Raw genomic sequence first — 20,088 nt, 5'->3', positions numbered from 1 at the left:
TGTTGTGATGTGTATAGTTACATCGTGTACTAAGACCGATGGAAAATGAAAAGTTGCGATTTTCTAGACCGATATGGCTAGGAACTATACTCTCATTCCTGCGTAATAATCAAGTAACTTTGCTGCCGAACCATGGGAATAAGTCCATTCGTGAAATTTCCTCACTACTGAATATTCTACAGTCGACTGTTAGTGGTAGCTATTGGGGACTACAGCAACTAAGCCACGAAGTGGGGGGAGGTTATGGTGTGTGTTTATTTTCAGGGGTTAGTTCCAGTTAAAGGAACTCTTAATGCTTCAGCATACCAAGACATTTTTGGACAATTTCATCCTCACAACTTTGTGGGAACAGTTTGGGGGGGGTGGCCCCTTCCTGTTTCAACATGACTGCGCACCAGTGCACAAAGCAGGGTCCATAAAGACATGGATGAATTAGAGCGGAGACTGCGAGCCAGGCTTTCTCGTCCAACATCAGTGCCTGACATCACAAATGCATTTCTTGAAGAATGGCCAAAAATTCCCATAAACCTTGTGGAAAGCCTTCCCAGAAGAGTTGAAGCTGTTATAGTTGCAAGAGGGTAGGTCAACTCATATTTAACCCTACGGATTAAGAATGGGATGTCATTAAAGTTCATGTACATGTAAAGGCAGGCGTCCCAAAACTTTTGGCAATATAGTGTAAATATGGCCTTCAAAATCATATAGCCTACAGCTTTAGTTTCTTTGCACACTATAATAGCTAAACCTATATAATACACTATTTTTGATGTTTGGTAAAATATGAATTTGCTAGCAAGAAAGTTGGGGGAATGGGCAATGATGCCTCAAAAATGTTTAGTACACTGATTGGAAAATAAAACAGATCACTGTGCTCATCTCACTGTATTAAATAAGATTCTTAGGTATCAGTGTTGTAATAAACAGTGACATTTATAGCTGGTGAAAAGAGTCTCAGTACAAATGCCACCCAAGAAATCAATAAAATATACCTTATCAGTAATCTAGTCCTCTAAAATATCCTCCTTGTGGCTATAGATCAACATGCCCATATGGTATACTTTTGTGTATCATGACTTTTTAATAGCATGAAAGGCAATAATCCAATGTTTATTGCTAGCATAAACTGAACATGTAGCATGAAAAGTAGCTGGTTTTAAAGGGATAATTTATTTAATGAAATAATTTACTCACTCATTTCATTCAAAACTTATTTTTCTTCAGTGGAACACAAAAGAAGATATTCCTTTGAGTTTTAATAACAAGCAAAAACTGCAATCTGCATAAAAATGAATAGAAAATACAGCTCATATAATATTTAGTTTGACTTCCTGCAGGTTAACCACATTCTTTCACTGAATATAGGATATAATGATTTTTTTTAAATGGCTTTTATAGTATACCTATGTACTATTACATATATAGCCTATATATATATATATATATATATATATATATAAAGCTGTTAGGCATACATACAAATGATGTTAAAAGAGCTTAGAAGAAAAAGCAAAACAGTAGGCCTAGAGCAATGGTATTATTATTATTGCATGTTACAAAAAGTTTTCATAAAAAGCTTTACGAAAGTTTTCATAAGGGGACATTCAGATAAATTCTATACAGAATACAATTGCTGACTTGCTTATTTATTTTGCAAAACATATCATACAATCTCTGCACAGCAGAGCATCTCTGACATATACCGGAAGTGCCTGACAGTGGCGCGCTAGTTGAAAACAGACCCGCGCTGCTGCCAGCGATGATGACGAGGATGTGACGTTTAACCGAAAACCGCCGTTGCTCACTGTAAATGTAGTGTGTTTTGTTTTCCACCTGTGAGATAAACGAACTATGGAGTTATCATCTCTCATAAAGAAGATCGGTAAGACGCTCCGCGCGAGAGACAGACGACTCTCGGAAGTTAAACGACAAACAGCTGATTTTGAAGTAGCTTGATAAGCTAAACAAGTGAAGCTATTGTGTTTTGCTCAGTTAACGTTAGTTGGTATAAACGTGTGCATAATTACCCATCGAGTTAATGTTGTTGTATATTGCAAAAATGACATGCTTTAGTTTGTTGAAGTCATATAAAGTCTAATGTGATGTTGCGCGTGCATTTTGATAGCTTTGTTATGAGCTCGCAAACAATCTGTCAAACTCTTTATTGTGTTTTTGACAATAACATCCAACTGCACTTTTTTGTATCCTTGAGCAGTTGATCTGTGTTTGATTTGCAGTCTTTCTTTGTGTTTGTGGAATTATGAAAATACATCTCTCCACCGAGATTGCTAAATTGTTGTATTGCATTGTAAGTTACACTAACGTTACAGTATTAACCTCCTGGGTGCCACTGTCCTCGTACGAGGACATTATATTTTTGAAATATTCTAAAAATCGAATTTCTCTGACACCATACATGTCACCGTTTTAAGAGCACATTCAGGGCTTCTCAGAGATAACAGTTACCATTTGTTTTGAAGTTTCACCAGGAGAACAACTTCTCCTTGGTCTTTAAAAATGACTGAATGATACATCTTATGATAATAGTGGTAACACTTTACAATAAGGTTCATTAGTTAACATTATTAAACTACATTAGTTAACATGAACTAATAATGAACTGCACTTATAAACCATTTATTTATCTTTGTTAATGTTAATTTCAACATTTACTAATGCATTATAAAAATCTTGTTAACATTAGTTAATGCACTGTGAACTAACATGAACAAACCATGAACAGCTGGATTTTTATGAACTAACGTTAACAAAGATGAACTAATGCTGAACAGAGGTGTTGTTCATGGTTCCCTTACGAGAGTACTCTCGTATTGCGTTTTGCTAAAACGCTATGGGGAATTCCTTTCCTCGAGATATTGAAGCAAATTTTTATCCAAAAATACCTTTTATACGCAGTGCAGCTGCACAACTCTCAGCAGGAAGCAGCTGCGTGCTGATTGGCTGTGCCGTTGCAACTGCAGCAACCTATAGCGAGACCTTGGGGCGGGACGGACCAATCAGGTCCTTCCAAACTCCCGCCACAAGGGGCAACATAATTTGCATAGCCTAGGGTATATAAGACCCACTCTCGCAAGGTTAGTCAGATTAATTCTTCTTCAGCGACTTGCAATCGTTGAGCTCCGGATCGAAGCCTGCCGTCGACACGCACCCAGCGGAACACGCAGCCTGAGGACGTCGGATTCTCCGCCTTCAGCCTGCCTTCCAGCTGCGCCATCCGGCACCATATCCTTTATACCTTCTGTTTTTCTAAAACATTCAAAAAGAGCCGAGACGTTGATACAAATGTCTCGTTCCTGCGCCTCGTGCAGAGGTTTCATCGCGGACGAGGATCGGCACATCATCTGCGTGTCATGTCTCGGACGAGACCACACGCAGGCTGCACTCAACCAGGGCGGCTGCCCTGAGTGCGACGAGCTGGCGCTGCAGACCCTTCGGGCTCGGCTCGCCAGCTTCGACTCGGATCCCGTCCCGTGCTCCCAGCCTCTAGAGCCACGGAAGAAAAAACGTCGCGACCAGAGGCCACCGGAGCGCTCTGACGAGCACACGCCGGGCATGTCCCCGCGTGCCTCGCCATCGCCCGTGTTGTTCGCCGACGAGCAGCACAGCTCCCCTCGCATGGCGGCTGCTGCTGTTTCGTTCGGCGGACCGGAGGAGGAAGAGGATGACAGCCTTTCCCTTGCTGCATCCGGGAGCGGGTGGTCGGACGCCGCCTCGGAGCACGCCACTTCGACGCGGACGGCTAGCGGCGTCATAACCTCAGTCGACGCTGAGCTTATGCGCTTGCTCACCAAGGCCGTGGACGACCTCGGCATTGACTGGTCTCAGCCCGAGGAGCCCACGAGAAGCCGTCTGGATGAGTGGTATTTCGAGAACCGCCGTCAACCTACCGCTCAAAGACCCGCTCCCTTCTTCCCAGAAGTCCACGAGGAGCTAACAAAATCGTGGAAGGCGCCATTTTCATCACGCGCCAGATCCTCTTTTTCTCCAGCGCTCTCGGTAGTCGATGGCGCTCAGAAAAAAGGATATCAAGCCCTTCCTCCCCTCGAGGAGGCTGTCGCTGCACACCTTTGCCCGCCCTCCGCCAGAGGATGGCAGTCAAAGACCGTGCACCCTTCCAAGGCCTGCCGCACTACGTCCAGCCTCGCCGGTCGAGCATTCGCCTCCGCCGGCCAGGCAGCGTCAGCGCTACACTCCATGGCGGTTCTTCAAGTCTTCCAGGCCAAACTCCTCCGTTCCCTGGACGAGTCTGTTCCTGATAACGAGGCTCTGAAGGATCTGCGCGGCGCCACTGACTTGGCCCTGCGCGCCACCAAGGCCAATGCTCAGGCGATCGGCAGATGCATGGCCAGCCTGACGGTGTTGGAGCGCCATTTATGGCTTAACTTAACGGAGATGAAGGACGCGGACAAGACCGCTTTCCTGGACGCGCCCATTTCGCCTTCAGGATTGTTTGGTTCCGCCGTGGTTGGGTTCACAGAGCGCTTCACTGAGGCACAGAAAACTTCGCAGGCAATGCGACATTTCCTGCCCAAGCGTTCCAGCTCCTCCGCTAGCCGTCAAGCTAAGGCTGGACCAGCCCAGCCCGCCAAGGCGCCGCCTTCAGCTCGCCAGCCTCACGCGGCTTCCAAGCCCGGTCAGCGTTCCCGCTCTACGAGCCGCAGCAGACCGCCGGAGCGTCGAGGTCCACGACCCAGCAATGTGTCGAAACCTGAGCCTCCGAAGCCGTCCTAGCCAGAGGTATGAAGAGAAGGCGGATAGTGCCCGCTTCGGCCGGTGCACCGCCTCGCTCTCTTCCAAAACGTTCCCCAGCTCCCTTCAAGGCGGCTGGGAACGCCACATTCACAGCCAACGAGCCCGCAAGCAAGCGTGCTCGCCTGTACACAAACGCCGTTTTCACGGCGACCCATATGAGTCACAAAAAGAGCTTTTTCTCTGTAGGCAGTGTGCCAGCATTAAAGCATGTACCCCTACACTCAAGCACTCCCCCATGTTCCCCAGCCCCCTGCACTCAGGTGGCTGGAAACATTATTCTCACAGTCAACGAGCCCGCACTCAAGCGCGCTCGCCTGTACACAAGCACCAATCCTCTATGTCCCCCGGCCCCCTGCACTCAGGCGGCGGGAAACAATTCCCTCATAAGCGCCAGCTTAGCGCAAGGTTATCGGGCCACCGAGTCCCTGTTACTCAGCGACTCGCCCCACTCGGCCTTGGCTTCGAAGGCCGAGGCCTGGCGGGCCATTCCCGGCATTTCGAAATGGGTGTTGAACATAATAGAACGAGGTTACTCGCTACAGTTTGCTCGCAGACCACCGCGCTTTCGCGCCGTGGAAGAGACAACGGTGAGAAGCGACAAAAGTCACGTGCTTCGAACCGAGATATCAAAACTGTTAATAAAGGGAGCGGTAGAAGCCGTACACCCCTCACAGAGCGAGTCAGGCTTTTACAGCCGTTACTTCCTTGTACCAAAAAAAAGGACGGTGGTCTAAGACCCATCCTAGATCTCAGACATCTGAACAAAGCCCTTATGAAGCGCCCGTTCAGAATGTTGAGAATGAAACAAATCCTCGCGCACATTCGCCCGGGAGATTGGTTTTTCACTGTGGATCTAGAGGATGCCTATTTTCACATACAAATAGCCCCCCATCACAGGCCATTCTTGAGATTCGCCTTCGAGGGGAAAGCATACCAATACAAGGTGCTACCTTTTGGTCTATCTCTAGCCCCTCGCACGTTTACAAAGTGCATGGAAGCGGCGCTAACCCCGCTGAGGCTTCGGGGAATGAGAATTCTCAACTATCTCGACGACTGGCTCATAATAGCTCAGTCAGAGATACAGTTATTAAACCACAGATCTTGGCTTCTCAACCATTTACAATGCTTGGGACTCAGAATCAATGTGGCAAAGAGTTTATTGTCTCCCACACAGAAAGTTTCGTTTCTGGGAACAGTATTGGACTCAATGCAGATGAGCGGGCGGCTGACGTCACAGCGCGCGCTCTCTGTTCGGAACCGAGCGGTTTCCCTCAGGTCCGGTGCACACATTCCTCTCAAACACTTTCAGAGGATGTTGGGTTTCATGGCCTCGGCGGCGCCAGTTCTCAGACTGGGTCTGTTGCGCATGCGCCCCCTACAGCACTGGCTGAATCGCCGCGTTCCAGCTCACGCATGGCTTTCGGGCCGATTGCAAATCAAGGTAGACCACAGCTGTGTGTTAGCTCTGGCTCCTTGGAAAAATCCCGTCTGGTACAAGACGGGCGTGAGTTTGGGCACTGTTACGAAGTGGAAAGTTATCTCGACAGATGCATCCAACCTAGGTTGGGGAGCCCTTCACGAGGGCAGGCCGATCTCCGGTCTCTGGTCAGACTCGGAGAAGAGCCTTCATATAAACTGTCTAGAGATGAAAGCGGTCACGATATCGCTAAGAGCTTTCCTTCCGTACATAAAATACCACCATGTCCTGATCCGAACGGACAGCAGGTCGGTGGTAGCCTATATAAATCGCCAAGGCGGTCTGAGATCTATCGATCTGCACTCAATGGCGGAAGAAGCCCTAATATGGGCAGAGCACAATCTGAGCTCGCTGAGAGCGACTCACGTGCCAGGCATTCTGAATTTGGGTCCGGACATGCTGTCCAGGGGCAAAGTGTCCCCGGCAGAGTGGTCTCTTCACCCAAATATAATTCAGATAATTTGGGGCAAGTTTGGAGAGGCAAAAGTGGATCTTTTCGCCTCAAAAGACAATGCTCAATGCCGAATATATTTCTCCAAGCACGAGGATGCGTTGGCCCACGAATGGCCCAACCTTCCTCTTTATGCGTTTCCCCCAATCTCAATGTTACCTCAGGTCATAGAGAGGATCAGGGAGAGCAAATGCGCTGTGCTTTTAATAGCCCCGCTTTGGAGAAATCAACCTTGGTTCTCACTGCTGAGTCAGATGTCAGATGCAGCTCCGTGGCCGATCCCGCTGAGGAGAGATCTTCTCATGCAGGCGGAACGGCAGATCTGGCATCCCCGTCCCGATCTATGGGCGCTTCATGTTTGGTCCATCAACGGGTACATGAGAACCTTTCTGAAAGCATAATGAACACTATTACTGAAGCTAGAGCCCCCACTACTAGGCGGCTCTATTCAGGCAAATGGTCAGTCTTTTCAGACTGGTGTAAAGCGCGAAGTCTGACCCCACATGATTGTGCAGTGTCAGAGGTGCTTACATTTTTACAAGAGCTTCTGGACGCGGGTCGTTCCCCCTCCACGCTCAAAGTTTATGTGGCTGCTATAGCAGCGTATCACATTAAAGTGAACGGACTGTCACTAGGAAAGAGCGATCTCATTGTTCGCTTCCTTAAAGGGGCTAGAAGGCTTCACCCACCTCGTCCCCCTTCAGTCCCTATATGGGACCTGTCCACGGTCCTGGATGCCATGAAGAGCTCTGCATTTGAGCCTCTGCATTCTGTGAGCTTAAAGCTCCTGTCACTAAAGACCGCTTTTCTGCTAGCGATTGCATCAGTTAAGCGAGTGGGTGATCTGCACGCGCTCTCTGTGAGCGCCTCGTGTCTGGAATTTGGGCCAAACGACTCCAAAGTCGTCCTCAAACCAAGACATGGATATGTACCTAAAGTGCTTTCAACTCCGTTCAGAGCACAGGTTATTTCACTTTCGGCACTTTCATCACAGTCAGATGAAATAGATGCTAATTTGCTCTGTCCTGTCAGAGCGCTGAGAATATACATAGAGCGTTCCGCTGTTTACAGGCAAACTGAACAGCTCTTTGTATGCTTTGGCGGACGCACCCGAGGGTGCGCGGTTACAAAGCAGACCCTGTCACGGTGGATAGTGGATGCTATCTCACTGGCCTATGAGTCTAAAGATCTCGGCTGCCCTTTGGGCATTAAAGCCCATTCTACTAGAGGCATGGCCTCTTCGTGGGCTTGGTCTACTGGCATTTCTCTGAATGATATCTGTGCGGCGGCAGGCTGGGCCTCCCCGTCCACTTTTATCAGATTCTATAATTTAGATGTTCCGGCTTTACAAGCTGGGCTTCTTGCTGTATGAACAGATTAACCCCTTGAGGCTCGATAAGTCCGGCCTGGGTTTAATATTGTATAAGTCATAAGCATATTCCTTACGGCCCGAAGTGTCTGGCCACTCTTTATTCCTGACCCGATTATGTCCGGTCTATACTTATTGCACGAATATCGTGTTCATTCTCATGAGGGCCCGACTCAGGTCTGGCCCATTCTGAATTATTGATATCATACTACAGGCCCACCTAGGTTGGCCTGGGTTTGGTGTCGTCGGCTTTAGAGCCGTTAAGCAAGCACGGCGTTTTGCATTGGTCCCCCATAGCGTTTTAGCAAAACGCAATACGAGAGTACTCTCGTAAGGGAACGTTTCGGTTACTAACGTAACCTCGGTTCCCTAAGATGAGGGAACGAGTATTGCGTTTTGCTTGCCGTGCTTGCTCACTTGCTCAGGAGTCGCTTCAGTCGATTAACCTGACTAACCTTGCGAGAGTGGGTCTTATATACCCTAGGCTATGCAAATTATGTTGCCCCTTGTGGCGGGAGTTTGGAAGGACCTGATTGGTCCGTCCCGCCCCAAGGTCTCGCTATAGGTTGCTGCAGTTGCAACGGCACAGCCAATCAGCACGCAGCTGCTTCCTGCTGAGAGTTGTGCAGCTGCACTGCGTATAAAAGGTATTTTTGGATAAAAATTTGCTTCAATATCTCGAGGAAAGGAATTCCCCATAGCGTTTTAGCAAAACGCAATACTCGTTCCCTCATCTTAGGGAACCGAGGTTACGTTAGTAACCGAAACGTTAGTTCATGTTAACTAATGCAATAACTAATGTTAACTAATACAGCCTTATTAAAGTGTTACCATAATATTTAGTAATTATCATTTTAATCTGACTAATTTTCAAATTGTTTGTTATAAATCAACATCTCAGGAAAATGTTATGGGGTTTCTAATCAAAATATGATTTTCTTTTATAAAACAGGGCATTGATTTCATACATGTCCTCAATCGAGGACACTGGGACTTAAAGCATGTTTATCAGGCATTTTTGGGAGACACAACAAGTGAATAGGGAGAAAAAATTACATATCAATATTCCTATAAAATATTATGAAAATGTTGCCAACTATTACCCTCCCATTATTACACTTCTTTTTTCATTACATGTTGCTCCAAGAATAATATGCAAATTAAATACAGTGTATAGAGACATTTTGTGTAGATATACATTTTTTTTGAATGGGAAAACCCATGTATGGCCATTTTTACCCACATATTGCTTAAAGTAAAATGGAATATCAATTCATTCCGTTATATCTTTCATAACATAGTTGAGAATCCTCTTCAAACAAAGTTTGGTAAAAAAAAAAAAAAAATCCCTGAAAATGATTGGTGAATGAAAAAAAAAACAACACATTTTTTTAGCAACTGAGTCCCGGTGTCCACTTACGGGTACATAGCATAACATATGAATACAATAATACATTTGTTTCTTATGCTCTAAACAATGTAATGACATGAAAAAATACTAAATTCATAAGACTTTGTTTTCCTGGGTTGTAGGAGGTTAATACATTATGTTTTTTCTCCATAAGGACACTCCTTAGTGGAAATCAGAGTTCGGGCTCTTAAAAATATCAGAAGCAAACTGGATCATGATCTCATCGCTGTTCCTGATCTGGTCCAGGAAAAGATGCTGTTTGTATTCCTTCTGGAATGGTTTAATTTTCCGGAAGTTCCAATGCAGGAGGAAGTTCTGGACTTGATCAGCATGCTGTCCAAGGTACATCATGTTCAGAATGTATCTTTTATATTATCAGGCTGCATTTAGTAAAATGTTCTCAATGACGGGAAGTGATGTTTTAATGGGCCCAGCGCAGTGGCACTATTCATTACCAATCAGATCGGGAGGAAATAAAGTACAAGGGGATGTCAGTATTCACACAAAGAATCAGGCAGATTATTCTACTAGATGGCATGTTTTGAGTAGCATCTTTTGGTTTCCCTGCCCTGTCAAAGCACCCAACCGGAGGCCAAATGCTACGGGAGGTAGGGGCTGTCGAATTCCTAACACAGCTCTCGCCTAATGTGGATCTTCGCCTCCGAACAATCGTAGACGGCATCTTCGATCAGCTCTTCCACCTCCCAGAGGCTTTGCCTAGTTGTCCACCCACCACCTCCTACGAGCCACACTCTGTTCCCTCGCTGCAGACAGGTATAACAACATTACATTGATTTTATATCCGTCTGTTCTGCAGATTACGGTAGATATCGATGTCATTATAACCAATGTCAAGGTTGCCACACGGCCCTTTTGAATAGCTGTCTGACAGCAGCTTCGGAATGAACATGAGTAGACTGTCTGACTCGAGGCAGAGGAGAGCATTGAAGTGCTGGTTTCTGATTTGCTTTTCAACTACAGCTGCTTTTGTGTTCTCAGAAGAGGACTCGTCGGCTAGGGGATATTTCCAGTGCGGTAAACCCAAGCAGACAGATGCTCCCACCCCCAGAGTACCATGTAGGTGACATCAACATCAAATTACTTTTTGTTTAACTAACTTTCAGGGAGAACTTAAACTCATTAAACTCACTGTAGAATGTATGTGTTAAATAATCTAATATCAACACCGGTAAGAATTGTCAGGACTTGACAGCAAGTCATTTCTTTGTTCTGGCAAGGTTGGACCAGTAGTACAGATTTGCTGGCATGTTTTAGCAATTTTGAGCAATACATCTTTATGTCTTTCAAAAAGATATATGTGTATATTATTTAAATGTTTTATTTTATATACGCTACTGTTCAGAAGTTTGGGGTTGGTAAGATTTTTAATGTTTTTTTTGCTGCATTTATTTGATTAAAAATACTGTAAAACATAAAAAAAATACAATTTAAAATAACAGTTTTCTATTTGAATATAATTTAAAATGTATTTTTTTTATTAGAAAGGCTGAATTTAGCAGCTACTTTTCAGTTTCACGATCCTTCAGAAATCATTTAAATATTTGCTGCTCAAGATATGTAAAAAATGTTTGTGCTGCTTAATTTTTATGGAAACTGATACATTTTTTCAGGATTCTTTGATGAACACAATGTTCACAAGAACAGAATTTATTTGAAATATTGAAATATTTATTTGTAACAGTGTAAAATGTCACTTTGGATCAAGTTAACTCATCCTTGCTGAAGAAGAAAACTACTAATTTCTTTAAAAAATCTTATTGACCTCAACCTTTTGAAGTATGAATGGTAGTGTATTTAAAATTAAGCATTCTAGTGTTTTTTTCTAGTTACAGCAATTCAGTCATAATTTTCAGGCGTTCTAACTGATGCTTGTAAATCTGACAAATCATTTGATATTCTGTCAAAACCTAATCTGTTATCTAGCTATACAACCTTGCTGTCATATTTGTGTATGTTAACATTTTATTTTTATTTAAGAACCAGGCATAAAAAAAATGCATGTACATGATCAGCCAACTTAAAGGGCCCTATCATACACCCGGAGCAATGCGACTGCAGGTTCTACGCAAGTGTTTTTTGCTAGTTTCAGCCCGACGCAGTTATCATTTTCACATCCAGCGCCACGTTGTTTAAATCGCAAATGCCCTCCCGCCCATCTGTTCGCCCATGGGCATGCTGGTCTGAAAACGAGGTGTGTTCAGGTGCATTGTTGGCGCGTTGCTATTTTGAGGCAACTGAAAACGACTGGGCCATTGACCAACACAAACCTGGGGCCCGTTCTTTTTACCTCGGTAACTCGGTTAGCTGGATTTGATTGTTGACGATTTGCCATGATCTTGGATTGGTTGGTTTTTCGACGCTCATCCTGGACTTGCTGTCATAGCAACAGGTCCGTAAAATCAAACCTGCTCGGGAGCAGGCTTATTTCATGTAAACAGGATTAGATTGCATCTTGAGGTGATACTTAAAATGTGTCCCAGCCACTGCTACTTTATTACAAGAGTTCTGAACCAGGGGCAATACTAATTTTAAATAATAAAAATATTAAAATGTATTTGAAAATAATATTATAATGTTGTGCAAAAGGTGTATAATACTATAGACACAGCCACTTGATTGAGAGAATTATTTGTGATGGAATAATTACTTTATAATTTTATTGGAGTTTTACACACATGCTGTACAGTTAATCTGAGCCGTGCATTAATTTCAGTGGTGACGGATATTATGAGAGTGGCTTGATGCGGCGCAGGAGATGCAGAGAACTTGATCTGGACCCTTAAGAAACTTTAATTAATGCTGTCACGTAACAAATATGCTTCAAATTGACTTAAAAATTACATGAATTGCTAATTACAACATTGAAATAAAAATGTAAAGGGTGTACAAATACTGTGAAATCGTGAATATAAATATTTTTTTTATTAATATAAATTAAAAACATTTATCATTTATCTATTATAACTTTTATGTCGGTTTGGTCGTTTGGCTGTTTCCTTATAAAGGTCCAGATATTCGTAGGGTTTTTTTTTGTGTAATTTGTCAAGGTTTTTTTTGCCAGGTGGCTTTTTTAATTATATGATGACATTACGTTGCGGTCCTGCTCCAGTCAATTGCTGTGGTTTCGAGTATCGGTGCATCTGCCGTCTTCAGGGAACACAAGAACGTGCAGTAATCTTAGATAACTTAATCCAGATATTTTAATCCAATCTGCAAATTCGTTTGAAGAACCAAATTAGCCAGAGACCAGTTGTCCCGATTAGAAGATCTGGGATCTGTCAAATCATCTCAGATGTATTAAGCGAGGTACGAAGAACGGACCCCTGGTATAAAATCAGTGGCGCAGTATTTTTTGTGTTATTTAAAGGGCGCGTTGGTAATATGCGCCTATAGGTGGGTGCACAACGCACGTACACTCTACTTGTTACGCACACAGGGACACGCAGCAGCACACAAACATTTTTAAACATTAAAAATAAAAGGATTCCTCTCTGGAGAAGCGTTCAATCTTTCCGCTCACAAATTCACCATGTATAGAAATCCGACATGGTGCAAGCACAACTGGCTTTTAAAGGGAATGGGAGATGAGACTCTGATTGGTTTATTGCAAGTTACACCCAAAACACACCCTTGACTCATTTAGAGCCTAGGTTCAACCCTTTTGGACCATGCGCCTGGCGCACCGACCGTTTTTTCCGTCTTTAAATTAGCAAAAGTGGATTCGGACACACCTTAAGTGCACCTGTGCCATGCGCTTCAGACAACGCACTCAGATCGTTAAAATAGGGCCCAAAGTATTTCACCCAAAAACTAAAATTGTCATAATTTACTCACCCTCATGTCTTTCCAAATCTGTATGACTTTCTTTCGTCTGTGCAACACAAAGGAAGATGTTTTGAAAAATTGTTACCAAACCTGCACCATACCTGAAGTAACAGTTCTGTCATTTAGCCCAAAACTCTTTCAAATGTCCCCTGAACCATCCTTATTGTATAAATTTGGCATTTGTTTAAAGTCTTTACACTTAGGGCATCTTATTTAAGATTTGTATATTCTTTTATTTCTTTACCCTGCAGTCAGTACTTCTGTTAGATGCTTGAAGTTCTCTGTTTTTCCATGGCTGTCTTTGAACACAACAGATCGACACATTTTGTCATCAAATGAAAGGTACTGGTACCCTCTGCTTGGTGTAATTTTACAACTGTTACCATCTAATGTATGAAATAAATGACCTGTTGCTTGCTTTAGTTCCCTAAGAAGCGGCAACCACAACTTAGTACGAACCACCTGTGAGCTGCTTCGTGATGTCATCATGCAAGACTTCCCCGCTGAAATATTCCTGCAAAGGCCAAGTACAGTTCAAGTAAGATTTAAATTAAATTTTTGTCTTCAATCTGTCAGTTGTTTTTTTTAACCCCTGTTGGGAGCGTCATAAGTTGAGTGACAGTGATGAAAGTGATATTGCATGCGCCGTAATCCCCATTCCATTCTATAATTGAAAGCCACGGAATCTGATTGCTTGTACAATAGGTTCAAGTCTGGAAAGTATTGGAATGACAGTGGCAAATCGTGTCTTATGTCTAGGACTGTACCGTGATGATTAGCTGGCAAGCTGACACTAGACATTTTAGTACAAGCGTTTAAAACCAAGTGACAAGCATTGCGGTATTTCTGTCAAAAATGTGTTGGCATGGATGCGTTTGAGATCAGCTTTCTGAGATATGTAGTCTCAGTGCCCTCAATGAAAATTATTCATCATTCTGGTGTGCTAGAATAAAGCTTTGAATTGTTTTGCTAGAATTCTCTTTGGTTCTTAAAGAAATGCACTGCTTTTTTTGAAAATAGGCTCATTTTCCAACTCTCCTATTGTTAAACATTTAAGTTTTACCATTTTCCAATCCATTCAGCGATCTCTGGGTCTGGCGGTAGCACTTTTAGCATAGCTTAGCATTGATCATTGAATCTGATTAGACTGTTAATCTCTCTCTCTCTCTCAAAAAAAAGATATTTTTCCTATTTAAAACGTGACTCTTCTGTAGTTAAATCATGTACTAAGACCGCAGCACCTGAAAATAGTCCCCAGCACGCTCCCTGTGCAAGCAGGTTGTCACGTTGGTTATGTTGACGGAAGTTAGCCTATTTTCAGGCGCTGCGTAATATCATTGCGCCGCTGCACCCATGGTACGGCAGCAAGTTCCTTGATTATTACGCAGGAATGAGAGTATAGTTCCTTGCCATATCGCAACTTTTCATTTTCCGTCGGTCTTGGTACATAATGTAACTACAGAAGTGTCAAGTTTTAAATAGGAAAAATATCAAATCTCTTTGGTCATTTTTTCTTTTGCGAGACGCTAACGGTCTAATCAGATTCAATGATCTATGCTAAGCTATGCTAAAAGTGCAACCGCCTGACCCGGAGATCGGCTGAATGGAATCGAAAACGGTAAACCTCAACTGTTTAACTTTAGGGGAGTTGAAAAACGAGCCTATTTTCAAAAAAGTGGCGTGTTCCTTTTAATGCTCTTGATCTTTTGTATAATTGTTTAAAAGTTGAAAGTGCCACTGATTCGGACTCAGAGTGATCAGTTGAATAAGGTTTATTGAATCACCCTGATTCATCTGCATTATTTTAGTACCACTGGAGGGGTTGTGAATTTTAAATTGGTACAAATTACACAACTTAAAAGTCAGTATCAGGTTGTGGCCTTTTATTTGGTGCCTAATTGAATGTAGAATCACTGCTCTTAAAACACTTGCACCATTTGGATCAGTTGTTTTGTTGTAATGTTCTACACATGTCCTAGTAGGGTTTACAAGACAACATCAACTTCTATTTTCATATATTGCTGCTTTCCCCTCTAGAGTCTCCTGTCACTTCTCGGCCTGAATGTTGATGGTGATGTCAGTTACCTGACGTTGCAGGCATTGGCCTGTCTGGAACAGCTTTGTAGGAACTTGAGGAGCCGCCTACGTTTCTACAGAGATCCAAGCTTCTGCTCAGCCAAGCAAGGTACCCAACACCATCTATTATGAATATGTTAGAATAGGTTGTAGAGGTTCACTCTTATGAGCTGATCTGATGCATTTTATAACACGAGTTTGCATATTAACTATTAAAATCAGTTATATACAATACCATTTAAAGTTTTTGGGTTTGGGTTGGTAAGATTTCTTTATGTTTTTGAAAGAAGTTTCTTATGATTTTATACTCTGATAAAATGATTCTGTGAAGTAAACACTACAGAGAGAAAAAAAAAAAAAAATTAGTGCAGGCAAGAATTAAAAAAACAAGTAAATTCTGAAAAGTTAAATCTATATTAGTTCTAAATTCATGCTAAATTAAAGCGTAAATATCAACATTATAAAATTAAGTACAACTACTCAACTTTTCTGATACTGGTGTTCCCATTATGCATTGGGGCTTGAATAATTAATAAGGTTGATTTGCAATGAAAACTTCAACTAAGTAGAAATAACTCTAGTTAAAACGACTTATTTTCTTTGTTCATTTTACTTAACTTATTCCATATGTAAAATTGTGTAAAAAAATATGCGTGCAAAATCAAACATGTTTACTTGTTTTCAGTGTACAGTAAAAATGGTAAAACTGTGATTATAAGTTTACAATTTAAAAAACTTTTTTTTTTTTTTTTTTTTATAGTTTAAAATGTAATTTATTCCTGTGATGCAAAGCTGAAATCTTCATGATCCTTCAGAAATCATTTTAATGTGCTGATTTGGTGCTCAAGAAACATTTCTTCTTATTATTGAAAACTGTTGTGCTGCTTAATGTTGTTGTGGAATTTTTTTTTTTTTTCAAGATTCATTCATGAGTAGAAAGTTAAATAGTGAAATAGAAACCTTTTGTTATGTTATAAATGCCTTTAGTGACATTTTGGTTTATTTAATGTTTCCTTGCATACATGTGTTAAAAAAACAATCGTACTGACCCCAAACTTTTGAACAGAATTGTGTTGTTCACTGGTTCTTCTAAATGTGGTTTTAAACTTGGAGAACTTTCTAAATGCTGAATCAGTATCTTTCTTATTATTTCACCCCTTTAGATCCTGTTTCTCAGAACTCCTCTATCTCCTACCCTCATGAGGTGAGGGGTACCCAACGTTCTGGGGTTTCTTCTCCAGAGGAAAGTTCCCCCAGACCTTCTGTGGTGGGCCGACCCGTTCAGCGGGCACGCGGGGATGGCCAGGACGGAGATGCTGCCTCTTCTAGGTGCTTACTAAGCTTTGTTCTCTACCTTTAAAATAAAATAGAAGAATAGAATACCTTTGAAATAAAACAGTCTGTTAGACATAATGTTCATAACACAAAGCTCCCTCCCATGGTCATGGAACGCCTAGAAATAGTGTTTTCAGGACTGGAAAAGTCAGGGAAATTTCTATTTAGTAAAAGCTGTAAAATATTTAATCGGTTAAAATTGCTCTGGACATGAAATACATTTTTATTATCATGTTTTTTTTTAAATATTTTTTGTAATTATAATAAAATAAATCCTTATCCAGAGGTCACTTACATATGGAAATCAAAAACAGCCCATTTAATTCAAGGGGTTTAGAGAGGAGGGGTGGAAAATAGTCATGCTAAACTAAATCACTTTTTTGCAAGGTGCACTATGCAGAATTTTCAGTTACTGTTTGTAAACACAACACTCAAACTTGGCCCGTCCTCATGGCCGGAACTCCGCCAGAAGCGCAAGCCCTCTCCCCTGACATGATATACATAGATGAGCCAAAACATTATGAATACCTGCCTAATATGCTGTTGGCTCTTCACGTGATGCCAAAACACTGTCGAGGCATGGACTCTGAAGGTGTCCGGTGGTATCTGGCACCAAGATGTTGGCAGTAGATCCTTCAAATCCTGTAGGTTGCGAGGTGGAGCTGCCATGGATCGGAGTTGTTGGTCCAGCATATCCCACAGATGCTCAATTGGATTGTGATCCGGGGAATTTGGAGGCCAGGGCAACACCTTGGACTATTCATCATGTTCTTCAAACCATTCCTTAACAATATGTGCAGTGTGGCAGGGTGCTTTATCCTACTGAAAGAGACCACTTCCAACAGAGAGCACCATTGTCATGGTGGGGTGTACCTGATCTGCAACAATGTTTAGATAGGTGGCACGTGTCAAATTTATGTCTACATAAATGTCCGACCCAAGGTTTCCCAGCAGAACATTGACCAGAGCATCACACTGCCTCCACCAGCCTTGTCATCATCCCATTTTGCATTCTGGTGCCATCACTTTCACAGGTAAACAGTGCACATATACACGACTGTCCACATGATGTAAAAGAAAACAGGACTCATAGGACCAGGCAACCTTCTTCCACCTCTCTAAGGTCCAGTTCCAATGCTTTCATAACCAATCCAGGCGTTTTCAATGAAGGACAGGGGTCATCATATAGGCACTGATTGGTCTGCGGCTATGCACTGTGTGTTGTGACACATTCCTCCCATGACCATCATCAAAATGTTGTATGACTTGTGCCACAGTAGACCTTCTATCGGCTCAGACAAGATGGGATAGCCTTAATTGCCCTCATGCACCCACTGGCCAAAGGCTGCAGCCCAGAAACAAAGAAAATATGAAAGTACAGGCACAGGGGAGTGTCTCTGAAGACACAAACATCATCACACACTTCTAGTGGACAATAAGTAATAATTGAAAGGAAATACTTTTGTTCGAGTCTTTACCCCCCCCCCCCCCTTCCCCCCCAAAAATCCTGCATAGTGCACCTTTAACATCAACTGTTTTGGGTCAAAAAAAGGTAATTCACAAGAATGCATTATATTTATCGAAATAGACAGTAAATCCTTTACAATTGTTACAAAAAATGTAATCAATAAATTTAGGTATGTAATGGATGACAACCAACCAGTCAGCTGTTACATTTTAGTATACTATTAGATAATACCAATTTAGGTAAAGCAATTACCAAGCAATGTTTAATTTTGTTCAGTCTGTGGTGTAAAAGGTCGCATTAGCAATTAAAGAAATAACACTTTAGCAATACATGTTCAGGTCAAAGGGTCTGAATAGTTTTGGTCCCAAATGTTTTATCAATTTGAGTCCATGAAGAATGTTTGGGTATAATGTGTCATATTTTATTTTATTTTGCTATCCTCTTACATAAATTAACTATAGTGTCCTGCACCCACTAGTAAAAAAATATATATCTGGTGTCTGAATAATTTTTGGTTTGACTGTAAGTGGACTTAAAATATACAGTGTGTGTGTATATATAAGTGTGCAATATGGCCTTTTAATGACTACATTTAGGTTTTTGTTGGAAAACATGAGAACTGAATATAACAAAAGTATTCGTCACTGCCTTAAAATCTTTAAAAACAATTTAAATTTTGCTCACAACCATTCATGTCGTTCTCAATTAAGAATTCTTTTTGATTTGTGTGGTACAGCGGTAGCAGCAGTCAGAGAGGGGCTCCCCCCAGGCCAGCCCAGCAGTCTCCGCTCCCGCAGCCCCACCCGGGGCTCCCCCCGGAGATGGAAGCAGAAGACTCACTGGAGCTGCAGCTGCAGCAGTGGAGCCTGGCTAGATTCGCTGTGGCGGCCATGGAGCACGCGCTCCCTCTCATCAGGACAGGTGAGAGTCCTCTTAAACCCTCTTTCCTGTTTCAAACGCAGCTACAGCTGCTGCCAGCGCTCATCATATTCCTCTCTTCTTTTTTCTCTCATCCCCGCCTTCTCAGAGAGCCTGAAGGTTTTCCAACGGGTGCTAGAGCTGCTGGCAGAGGCGCAGGGGCTGCTGGGAGACAGCGTAGCCCCCGAGGTGTGGGACGAGCACAGCCTGACTGCGACAGAGCTGGCAAGTGTCTTTAACAGCCCTCCTCCACGGTGCAGATCCACAGCCATGAGGCTGATGTCTGCATTAGTGCATACAAACACACACCTGTCGCCGCTCCATCACACACATTCTACTTACTCTGAGGGACAGATGGTCATTGTAGAACGTTAAACTATCAGCGCAAATCAGTCATGGCACGGCCGCTGTTTTTTAGGCCACTTAGAATTCACCGTTTGCTCCTGACAACTAAGTACATCTGCTATTTCCATCTAAATAATTTGTATTGGTTAAAATAAAAAATACCATAAGCTGTAAATCATTTCAATAAGGCTCTATTCAACAGCATTAGTTAATGCAATAGCTAACATAAAGTAACAACGACCAGTCACTTTAGAGTATTTATTAGTCTTGCTTAATTTGAATGTATTAATAAATGTTCAAGTTGTTTCAAGTAACATTAGTTAATGTATTGTGAATGAAAAATACAATATTTAGTAATTGTTTATTTTGTATTCATTATACCTAATGCATATAACATTAATGTTTTGAGCCTTATTTTTAAACCATAATCCAATAAGCATCTATATGTCAACATTAACATATAATGATCTAACAATCTTTGTCCGCATTACATTACATTTCTTTGTATTATGTTATATTATATAAATGAATACTTTTCATACATGTGGATATTTAGTCATGAGTCAAATGTTAACATTCCCAACCTTATTGTAAAGTTGTACTATTCTAATACAAAGTTGTT

General features: G+C 42.2%; 1 protein-coding gene across 1 annotated transcript in view; it reads left to right on the top strand.

Annotated features, from left to right (window-relative positions):
* Positions 1-1,714: 1,714 nt before the first annotated feature.
* Positions 1,715-20,088, top strand: part of rttn (rotatin) — a 98,050-nt gene continuing 79,676 nt past the window's right edge. Inside the window, exons 1-10 of the mRNA XM_079805750.1 lie at positions 1,715-1,879; positions 9,633-9,820; positions 10,057-10,252; positions 10,478-10,555; positions 13,576-13,666; positions 13,748-13,862; positions 15,362-15,509; positions 16,564-16,729; positions 18,940-19,124; positions 19,231-19,346. Coding sequence (XP_079661876.1) covers positions 1,849-1,879; positions 9,633-9,820; positions 10,057-10,252; positions 10,478-10,555; positions 13,576-13,666; positions 13,748-13,862; positions 15,362-15,509; positions 16,564-16,729; positions 18,940-19,124; positions 19,231-19,346 — 1,314 coding nt within the window. The 5' untranslated portion in view covers positions 1,715-1,848. The remainder of the gene's footprint in view (positions 1,880-9,632; positions 9,821-10,056; positions 10,253-10,477; positions 10,556-13,575; positions 13,667-13,747; positions 13,863-15,361; positions 15,510-16,563; positions 16,730-18,939; positions 19,125-19,230; positions 19,347-20,088) is intronic.

Source organism: Gobio gobio, assembly GCF_949357685.1.
Source record: "Gobio gobio genome assembly, chromosome: 23".
Lineage (NCBI taxonomy): Eukaryota > Metazoa > Chordata > Actinopteri > Cypriniformes > Gobionidae > Gobio > Gobio gobio.
This window is presented reverse-complemented; position numbering and strand designations above follow the sequence as displayed.